General features: G+C 40.5%; 1 protein-coding gene across 1 annotated transcript in view; it reads left to right on the plus strand.

The window, feature by feature from the left end:
• The window catches only part of PIK3CA (phosphatidylinositol-4,5-bisphosphate 3-kinase catalytic subunit alpha), a 76,997-nt gene that overhangs the window by 39,318 nt on the left and 26,363 nt on the right, over window positions 1-11,316 (plus strand). The window contains exons 6-9 of the mRNA XM_019503332.1: window positions 1,466-1,551; window positions 7,300-7,405; window positions 9,684-9,836; window positions 9,966-10,100. Of these exons, the coding sequence (XP_019358877.1) occupies window positions 1,466-1,551; window positions 7,300-7,405; window positions 9,684-9,836; window positions 9,966-10,100 (480 nt within the window). The remainder of the gene's footprint in view (window positions 1-1,465; window positions 1,552-7,299; window positions 7,406-9,683; window positions 9,837-9,965; window positions 10,101-11,316) is intronic.

Genomic DNA, 11,316 nt, shown 5'->3' on the forward strand with positions numbered 1-11,316 from the left:
GCAGGGCTTCCTACGGAGCTTCACAGAGCCTGGTGCTTCGCTCTGCGGTTGTAGGGGCAGCAAACTAAAATTCCTCAGAGAAGTTTTAGTCTGCTGTGCCCCAAGTCATTTAAGGCGCATTACACCACTGAATTTCCTACAGCGGCTGGAATTTATGTGCAATACACTGCCGAGGCGTGCAAGCACCGACGCCATTAAAGCAGTGCAAAGGCATTTAGCCCGCTTTAAAGTGTTGTGCACACGCCCCTCATTTCATCTACACGCAGCCTATCTCTGTTGTTAAAGACTGAAAGCTAAAATACAGGAGGTTTTATTATTTACTTCAGTGGGTTCAGGACTTGCCCAGAGAGAGAAGGAGCTACCAAAAGATGTGCTGAACTATATGCTGCTATTTCTATTCTATTCTATTTTTTTGCTCTGGTTGGTAACAGATTCAATGTATCTACACAATGCTCTCTAGATCCCATAAACAGATTAAAAGTAGTATCTTCCATAAATTGAAAGGTTGCATTCGCACATTGCTCCCAGTGTCCCATTTTTTTCTTGAGAAGCATGGGGTAATTCAGTTTATCAGATCAGGTCCATGTTTTCAAACCTGGCTGCCTAGCATACCTAAACTGGTTTTCCTTTATTTAAATTTTATGTAAGAACCCAGGTGAGAGACTTGATTTTTTCCAAGGTGCTCATTGCTCTCAGCTGCCATCTACTTAGTTGAGCTAGGGATTACACAGCACTTAAGGTACATGCATCTACATGTGCATTTTAATGCACATTGAAGTCACAAAAACCATGCGCTTTTGCTGATGAGGTACTAAAATTAATGCACATTAGCAAAAGCACATTAGTGGAAGTGTAGACGTGCCCTTAGGCAGCTAAGTGACAACATTTTAGATGCAAACTGGAAAATGCCATGCTTATTCATTAAATAATTATAAAACTTCAAATTGTTCCTTTTGAGATAATTTACAGCCTACGGGTTTGATGCTGTGAGGTCAAGATTCAAATGCTTAGCAACCTGTAAGACCTCAGTTTTTGACACTTCATTGGAAATAAACCAGGGCGTAGGCAAGAAAGATGTATTAAGACCACAGATCTGCGTAAAGAGCAATTATTATAAGACTCAGTAGCTACCCTAGGAGAATAATGGCATTCAGCTCAAGCTAGCTCAGCTAGTGGACAAGAATTAAGGATCATTTCAATAGTTTCTTGATGTTATTACTCATGTAACTCACTCTGGAATGCTAATGCAGAGGAAACAAGAAAATGAGAAAAGCACTTTGCAATATTTGAACCCCTTCATGAATTTTTTTTCTTAAAATTGATCTGTTAAATTGTGTGGTTCTAATAAATGCTACCACTATGGTTCTTTACACAAACCCCGCCCCCCCACCTTTTTTGTTCAGACAAGGTATTTTATTCAAATGGGTTATAATATGGTGCTAATGTTCAAACGTTTGTTTTTCAGATATATGTCCGAACAGGTATCTATCATGGAGGTGAACCATTATGTGACAATGTGAATACTCAAAGGGTACCTTGTTCCAATCCTAGGTAACTAACAACACTTTACTGAATTTTACATAGAAAAATAGTTCCTAACTACTTTGCGCCATCATAGCCACAGTCTCTGGCTGACTGTTATTAATGTAAGAGTAGATTCTGCTTCTTGAGCAAGTAGCTTCCTTGTCTCTAAAAAGATACTGAAGCTTGTTTCTCATGAGCGACTAAGTAACTAATCATTGAATTTTACATAAGCTGTTCATTTCCAGTAATAAATTGTTTGAATTAGATTAAGTTAGAAATTACAAACTTGCATTGCAGCTCATAAGTTTTTACGTGACGCTAGCAACTTTTAACTCAACAGATTTGCTTCCCTTTGTGTGTTCAGTTCCGTATGTGTCCACAAAGACACTTGCTGCTTGGTTTACAATACAGAACAAGCACAGAGATATGGAAGACTGGACTTGTGAGTTGCTAGCAGTGTCCCCACTGCAGGTTCAAATTCTGCTCTCTGTATGAAGCAGTGCAGTGTGCCGTATGTAAAATTTGTGTTAGTGGGGTTGTATAACTATATAGCAAAAGCACTGCTTACTTTTTCCCTATTACTGGCCCACATACGATAAACCTTGCTGACTTTCAGATTCACAGTATGTTTGCAGGGCCACCAGCTTGACAAATATTTAGGTGTCCTACTTGTATTGAACTTAGCACAGTTAGGTCATGCCTTTGCCTGGGTCTCCAAGATACCACCACAATACAAATAACTTATACTGTGGGAAACTTTGATTTCCTTCCACCCCCCCCACTTAGAGATAATATATGTGGAACCAACATCGCACCCTCTTACAGAATCGCTTTTCAGAGTAAAACCACAGTACTGTTGTACAGAATCATCCTTCTGCGTAAAACCACATTATGCTTTTTTGCAGAATCAGCTTTCAGAGTAAAGCCACAATTGGAGTGTCAGTCTTTTTTCACAAACAACATAGTGGTTTGTGATTTAATCAGATTGATTAATGTCCACCAGTGAGAGACAAAAAAGGAGGAAGTGCTGTTAAGTTCTTGGGACGGATGCAAGACTGAAATCAAGGTGCATCTAGAATATGCAGAGTATACAGAAAGCTTTAAAAATGTTGTAACAAGTCCTATTAAAAGAAGAGTTGTATGAAAGAGAAGTGAAAATATAAAAATAAAACTAGAGGACATGCACTGTGGCCCATGTAAAGCAGGCTGTTGAAGCATGGCAGAGATGTGAAAGCAGTTAATAACATGGAAAGGAATGTCAGAGAGGACAGAAACCTAAATAAACCTGAACTATCCTGGTTTGGATCTACAAATACCAGGTAAATGTAAATGGACGTCCCATAAATGCAGAGTCTGAAAACAAAGAACCTGATCTCTAAAAAGATGTTAAGTGTCTGCACCACTCTCCATATCTTTAAATTAAAAGCCTCAGCATGGCCGAAATCAGACCCAAAAGATATTTTGTCAGATAACTCCTAATCATTTCGTCTGTGACAGCCGGTCTTTAAAAGCTTTTTTGATGGTAATAACATTTTACCTTAGACAACTATGGTATTCTCCAAGTTTATTATTACTATTACTATATAATATTACTGAATATTATATAGTTAATAGGCCTAAAGGAATGTGTTACTGAAAAATAATTTCTCCTTTCAAGTAATAGTGATTCAGTTTAATTGTAGAGTTTAGGGTTGTTGGGTTTTTTTTCCGTATGTGGATGTTATAGAGGAAAAGACCCTTTGGGGAATAATGAAAATCTTGGTGTAGAACATTATTGTACTCATTGCAGCTCTGCATTATATAAAGAAAGTTACTTTGTCACGGTTCTAAGGCCGTTGTCATCCACCACTTGTTTTGGCACTGAGCAAACTGAATACAGTTACCTGGCTGTAGATTAGGCATAAACTGTACAGATTAATGTGAATCCAAAATGTCTGGGGACCTAATTTTGGTTGGTAAGCAAGTATTGTTCTTAGACCATCTCAGGCTCCTCTTCCTTGTCGCAGCCTGTTCATACTGGCCCACTTTTTATTTGAGACTTCCTCAAATGTGTTCAGCTGTGTAGCTCTCCAGACCTCCTAATGACACTGCAAGATAGCCATACTTTTCCTTCCCCTGATAGTTCAGTACTATGTCTTATAGTAAAGCCACCTGCTTCTGATCCAGCTATTCTGGGAGAAGATGTTGGCTGCCAACTACAGTGTTTATAGCTGTGTCAGGAGTTTTATAGTTCTGTATTGACTGCATCATGAAATCACCTACAGGGCCTTGGGAATCTTTTCAGTTGCGCTATGGGTAAGGGCTGTCCAAGTAGCAGTCCACGAGAAGTTAAATCGTGGCCTGTGGGGCTTATCAGTGCAGTTGCTGGAGCCACTGGATTGATACAGTTCTGGAACCCAGGGGGTGAATATTGCCTCTACTTGCTTGCTAACACATTCAGGGTCTTCAGTTGCCACTGGTGACTCAAACTGGAAGCAGGGTGAAAAAGGATGAGCAGTGGCGGTGGTCACTGCCTAGCTTCCAGAGTTGTATAGGTACTGCCACAGCAATCAGCTGCTGTCCCACTGTTGGTGGTGGACCTTCTGGCCCACAGCCAAATAAATGGGACAGCCTTGCTATATAGATCATCTCCATCTTGCACTAGGTGCAACTTGCAGCATGTTTTCCAAACTAGAAAACACTATGTGAATAGAAATAAAGGGTGACCTATATCTGCCAGTCTCCTACCCATATGGTTGGCAACACTTACTGTGAGCTTGATGGTGGGTCACACTTTTATGTCTTCTGATTGAGCTCTCATTTTACAAGAGAGTGTCCATGTCCCTTTCTTGAGCTTAGCTGTGTGCCCAGGACTATACTGCCATGTTGGCACTGGCTATTTCTGTGCCCTCCATGAAGGTGACACCCAGGTCTTCTGCCTTAGTCCTGTTTCCCTTTATCAGCCAGGTGTGTTGCTGCCTCAGTTAGTCTCTTCTAGAGCAGCCTCATCCAACCAATAGAAGAAACTAAGTGTAGCACAACGCAAGAACTACAATACGGATTGCCTGTTATCACACTGGTCCAGTTTCAGTGGCCCTGCTGAGTAAATTATATAAAAGGTGAAAAGTTCTGTTGCCTTGGGAAAACTAACAGCTTCTCTTTTAAGGGTAAATCCAAAAAATAGGTTCTCTGTAGATGTTAAAGGAGCCTTATTGATGCATCTTAAGCTTTTCAGATCACTGTTGGCTTTTGAAATACTTCTGTTGGGCATTGGCTGTGCTCAAGGAAATACTGACAAGCTAAAACAGTCTTTGCTGGTGGCTTCTTCAAACAGGAAATTTAGCTTGGCAACCCCAGTAAGGAAAATAAATGCATCTGGCTATTACCCTACTAAAGCACCATTTTATCAGATGATAGATTTAAGCTGTTTAAAGAAGTATTTAAAAATAGTACACTGCAGTTCTGTAGAGTCAAATTTTTCCTGTGTCAAGATTGTGTAAATTAGAAATAACTCATGTAATTTCAGTATAGTAGCTCCAGAATTAGTATTCACAGCTGAGAGCAAAATACAGGTCCACTTAGTTATACCAACCAATATAAAATCTTGTTTGAACTACCCAAGATTGTGATAATTGCAATCAGTTGGTGACAGAATGCCAGAAACTGGCTTAATCTGTGGGATTAAGTAATGTTTGAGGAGCTGTTGAAGTGAAAACATGTACTTTGACTTGTAGAAAATGATAGTCTATTAAAGCTGCCACTGCTTTTTAAAATAGATTATTTGAAGACACCTTTTTTCACTTATCAAAGTTATAAAAATCATTATATCACTAGTTACAATGCAGTCATTGAAATAGATAGCAATTATACTGCAGACTTTTATCTGACTTGCATTGACTGAGACCTTGCATGCTGCAGTCATCTCTAGTTCTGTTGTTAATTGCTTCCTGTTCCGTTTACTGATGGACTTTTTAATAGAACCACAATTAATGTAGCTGGACAATTATTTGGAAAATATCCAAAAGCTGCTAGGAAACTGCTCTTGTTTTCACACTGTACAAATAGTCACTTTGCTGACATTTAGAAAATATACCATATGCCAAATGTATAGGGAAATTACATTTTTTTAAGGTTTTACCACGCTGAGGAAAAAGGAAATATATATTTAGGGTAACTACACGTGAAGTTAATCATCTTCCGTATGAGAATTTCATTTAATTGACTTTCATTTTAGAATTTATAACTTCAAAAGCTTTGCATTCTTATTTCATTCTATATGGAGTAATACTTTCTCTACAGTTCTGTATAGCTACAAAAGGCTTTCTTATGTTGAATACCAGCTGTTTACACTTCAGTTATTTTACCAGCAGACTGAGATTTTTTTGTGGATTGGAGTCTATAAAAACTGGTTACCAGTGTGATTTCACTATAAAAAGATGCAAAAATGACAAGTCTGCAAAATGTAACTGAATTTTGTGAACAAACCTGTTGATGCTTTAGAAGAAAGAAAATCTTGGTCACATTCTCTGAATAGTGCTGGCTGTACAGAGTTAACTAGACTTTATAAAGAAAACAGCTTTTGGGTCCCTAAGTCGGCAGATGTGACTGAATGCATACAACAAACTTTCTTCGGGAAGAAGGTGCCATTTTTATGTACCGTATTTACGACATTCTAAAATGGGGGTATTTTTCCCTAATGCAACATGGGAGAAATGAGTACAAAGCGACAGAGGCACCTGCTGTAGCTGCTGCCTACACCCTCCTACCCCACACCCCCTCCATGGGGGAAGGAAGGGGGTCGTCTTAAATTCAGGGTTGTCTTGGATTCTGGTAAATACGGCAGTTGTATTCCAAGGTGCATCTTGGAACACAAGATATCTAAAGGTAGCGTTGTCAAACACATAGCCCATGGGCCAGATCTGACCCTTTGAACCATGTAATCCTGCCTGTGGGCTGCAGACTAACCCTGCTGACTGCAAGCAGTTTGTAGAGCTAGTCTGGTACACGGGCTGGACCCATGCACTGCACATGGCACGGGGAGCTGGCAACAAGGCACAAACTGTATGTTGTGCCCCACCGGCCTGTGCTCTGGTTGCAGGGCTGGTCCAAGCCATGCCAGGGCCAGCACAGAGGGCTGAGCTGGTGCAGCATGCCAGTCCTTGTGCTGCATTCTGTGCATATGGCTGGTCGAGCCTGTGTGCTGCAGGCAGTATGTGCTTCCCCTGCTCTGGGGCTTGCACTATAGGCAGTGTACAGGCTGGACCCAATGCTGCATACTGAATACGGGGCTGAGAGAGGGTGCAAGCTGCATGCGGCATCCTGTTGAACCAACCCTGTGTGCTTGCTCTGGTACACGTGGATGGCCTGGGGCCCAATCCAGATCAGCGCCTAGAGCCAGTGTACAGGGCCAGTCCAGCAGGGTACCACATGCAGCATACACACCTTGCTGGCACCCTGCAGCTCCTGCAGGATTGGTTCCAGCCTGTGCACTCTGCAGTGCAAGCTTCATTGCAGGCCCGGCACACTGCATGGGGCTCAGGGGGCCAGCGCAGGGCACATGCTGCATGCGGCGCTGCAGGCCCTGATGTGGCCTGATCCAACCTGGAGACCAACTCAGCAGTCCTCGTATGGCCCATATAGCTGGGTGAGTTTGACACCACTGTTTGAAGGACTTTGGAGGGAATAACAAACCTAGGTTTTCTTTCTAGGTTTTCATTTTTGACTGTTTATTAAGTGTTCTTTATTACCTAAGTTTGCTTTAACTTGTTTTTTTATTTTTATTTTTAAATGCCACAGATGGAATGAATGGCTGTCATACGACATGTTCATTCTTGAACTCCCACGTGCTGCTCGGCTTTGCCTCTCCATCTGCTCTGTTAAAGGCAGAAAGGGTGCGAAAGAGGTAAAATGTTTCAGAGTTTCAGTATACTGTCAGATAAAACTCCAGGCAACAAAGCTTGGAAAGAAGCCTTGGTTAACACTTAAATGAAATGTAATCTAATCAAAATTGATTTGTGTTTGATTAAAATATCACTTAACATACAGTAACTTTTGGTCAGTCATGAAAATTGAGAGAAATTGTTTTTATGACTAGAAATATTTTTTCTGTTCGGTTTTGTTTTGTGTTGTTTATTAATGAAAATCTGTTTCTCTATAAGTTGTGGTCTTTATTGCTGTCCAAAAAGACTTGGGTTCTTAAATCCATAGCTTTTAAAATCTGTGCTGCTAGGTTTTTGGGGGAATTTTGTTTATTTAAGAATTTGTGTGGATTTATGAGCCTAATCTTAGACACAAGTATAATAACGACCAACATTTTTAATTGTTGCACTGGCACGATGAGGTATGTTTTTACACAAAAACCTCATGTAAAACTTGAAGTCTTTTGTCACTTGAAGAGGAAAATCTTTATTAAAGGTAACTAGTTAGACTTAATTCTCTGAAATGATTGTTGGAACAACTGATGATGAAAGTTGGGTATTATGGTAAAGATAGGTAAAAGGAAAGCGGAGACAGGGTTGAAGAGACACAGGAGAAATGTGGTATAACTTTTCATAATTTGCTCTGCTAATTTGCATATTTGTATAGATGCACCGGAAAAGTGATCTCTCTCCACTCGACAATAGACATTTAACATTGGTGCTATAGTTATGTCTCATGACACTAGCTTAAAATGCATTCTGTTTATGTATTTTTATAAATTTTCACAACTTAATTCAACAAACTGAGTTTAATTTAACTTACATGATTCTAATCCCTGTTTAAGAGTATGTTTTCTATCTTTGATAACTTAGACAATTGACTAATGCATATGATGTCAATGGATAATAGTAAGATTCTTTACTCCCTTGTTTTCCTGAATCCAAATTTTTCTGAAAAATTGATGCAAAAGTTGTTTGAATATGCATGTTCCTTTCATTGACTTGTACTGTTTTCTGGTTTTGTGAATGGAATTTAAGGCAGAAAAATAAGCAAATCAAAAATGCAGGAAGAATAGTTGTTGCTAACTTCAGGCTTCCCCTAGTGCCCAGGTCCAGCCCTCCAGGCACTTTTTATCTGGCCCACAACACCCACCAACAAATTGTACCCTGCCTAGCCCTTCTGCGCATGAGGGTGGGAGCGAGGTGTCCATATATGCGCATGCCCCCAACATACTGAATTGCGCCTCGCTCCCACCTTTGTGGGTGGAAGGGCCTGACCCAGTGTGGCCAGCCACCAGGGACCTGCTCTGCCCTGCCCAGGCTGGGCAGCATCTACCCCAGCCCCACTCCCTCACTGTGAGGGGCCTTGATCTGCTCCCCCTCCCCATGTACCTTCCCCCACAACAGACTTACCAGCTGCACCCAACTGCTCTCCACACTGCTGGGCTACACTCCTGGCCACCTGCATGGTGCACTGCAGCTGCGCACATGCACAAGGCTGATGCCACATTGCTGATGCTCTCAATTTTCCTTATATCAGTACTGATCCAATATCAGTGTATCTGTGCACCTCTAATACACACACACTCCCAAACCTCCCCATACCCTACCATACACACTTGCTCGCACACACATGCATACATATGTGCGCGCACACACACACACACACACACACACACACACAAAATATATAAGACTTAAGACTTTATTTTTGAGTTATTATGCAGTCACCTCTATATACATTAAACAAACACAAATCATGACAAAAATAGTTTTTTGTAATAAAATTAAAATATGTTATAGCAAGTGTTTGACTTTTTAGTGTATGATTTTGGGGGGTTTTCTGGTTCTAAGATGGCAGCCCCCCTTCCCAAAAGCATTATTTCTGGGGGGCAGGGGGAGAGACTTCTGGTGACAAAGGTCAGGAGTTTGGGGTGGGACTTCCAGTCCCAAGATGGCAACCAGGGGGCAGGGCAGCTGTCAAGGGGCAGTGCTCCTCATGCAGCCCTCGAAAGCTCACTAAACCTTGTTAAGCAGCCCTCCACCTGAAATAATTGCCTCCTCCTGCCCTAGTGTCAATATATACAACAGAAATAGGGCTGTTTTGTTTTGTTAATGTACCATATAATTGTGCCATTCCACATTTCATTTTTTTTCTGAAGATCTATTTTTTCCTCCTCTGATTCTTTTGAAATTTGTGACTGTACCATAATGCATTAGTTACTAGATGAGACTGAAGAGTGATCATTTGATCTCTTTAAGGAACATTGCCCACTGGCTTGGGGAAATATAAACATGTTTGATTATACGCACACCCTTGTATCTGGGAAAATGGCTTTGAATCTGTGGCCAGTACCTCATGGGCTAGAAGATCTGCTGAATCCTATTGGCGTTACTGGGTCAAATCCAAACAAGGTATTTTGCGTGTTACTTTACGTGTTTAATTTCAGCGTTGTTTACAAATACTGAGTCCATAAGATTGTTCTCTAATTCGGTGTCTTTCTGCTGAGCACCTGACGGTAGTGAAAATTCTTTATTTTTCAGGAAACTCCATGTCTGGAGCTGGAATTTGATTGGTTTAGCAGTCCTGTAAAGTTTCCAGACATGACAGTGATTGAAGAACATGCCAACTGGGCTATCGCTCGAGAACTAGGGTGTAATTACAGCCATGCAGGGCTGGTAAGAAGAACTTATTTTCCAGACTTAGCTGCTACACATCTTAAGATTTTAATATTTTGAAGTACTTGAATGGTGAAGAGCAAAGCTTTTACATTTGAGTTTGAAATCTCAACACACACACACACATGCGCACACACACATCACGCTTATCAAATTTGTGTTGTTAAACATCAGACAAGAAGCTGACAAGAGGTTCTGTCTCTTGCAGCGAACTATGTACGCTGCACTGATCAACCAAAACCTTTTACGGGTAAAACTGTCTTACGCTGCAAACAGTTTGGGACTTTTTGAGGCTTACTTTAAGCAGCTTGTCTGGATGTCTGGACTTGAGGTTAATTTTGCAAAAAGTAATACAATTAAGTTCTTCATCAATGGCATTTTTTTAGTTCTGTCCTCCTGTCACAGTTTGGTCTCTGTTGTAGATAGACACTGTAAAATCTGCCTTTTCAATCTAAATGTGCTTGTAATCCTTTAGTTTCTTCTGCAAAACCAATCTTTTACCCTTTTGCTTTTTAGTAGCAAGTTGGCTTGTTTGTTTCACCATTTCTTGACTATTAATAGTAAGAACAGAAGCATTCTTATAAGCAGAGCCCCATTTATTCTGTGATTCCGTGGCCTTAAATTTACCACCAGATCTGTCCTTTGCTGCATGCTTGCACTGTAGGCTCTGAGTTTCCTTTTAATTACATTTCTAATCCTAGAAAACGTGAAGAAACTCTTAAATATGCATGAAAAATGATTGTGTTCTTTCTGAAACACTTTTCCATTCAGTTCAATGGACTGTTGGTTCTGATTAATAAAATGACCACTTAGGTTCAGCTTATCGCAGAGTGCGTGGGGCTGAGTAGAACTGCATTCTACATAACAGATTTTTTTAACCCTAAACTGGTTACCAGCTGGGCTGTTTCTTGCTTATGTAAAGTATACCTAACTCTCCACTGTATGGAACAATAGAATTAACTAATTACTATAATCCCATACTAGCAAGAATTCTTACTAGGCCCCCCTATGTTTCCTTCCAAAAACCTTTTGTTTTGTTTTTACAAACAAATAATCTATACTCACTTTGGTGTGCATGACATACCCAAGTTTGTGTCAGTTCATTTCCGTAATGCTTTTAAAATGTCCCAGTCCTGCAGACATCACTTTGAGGTTGAGAGTTCACTGCTGGATAAGTTTGTAGGTCAGGCCTTTAATGGCCTCTTACAATTCTATT

This window comes from Gavialis gangeticus, unplaced genomic scaffold (genome assembly GCF_001723915.1).
Source record: "Gavialis gangeticus isolate Ggan-Ray unplaced genomic scaffold, GavGan_comp1, whole genome shotgun sequence".
Classification (NCBI taxonomy): domain Eukaryota; kingdom Metazoa; phylum Chordata; order Crocodylia; family Gavialidae; genus Gavialis; species Gavialis gangeticus.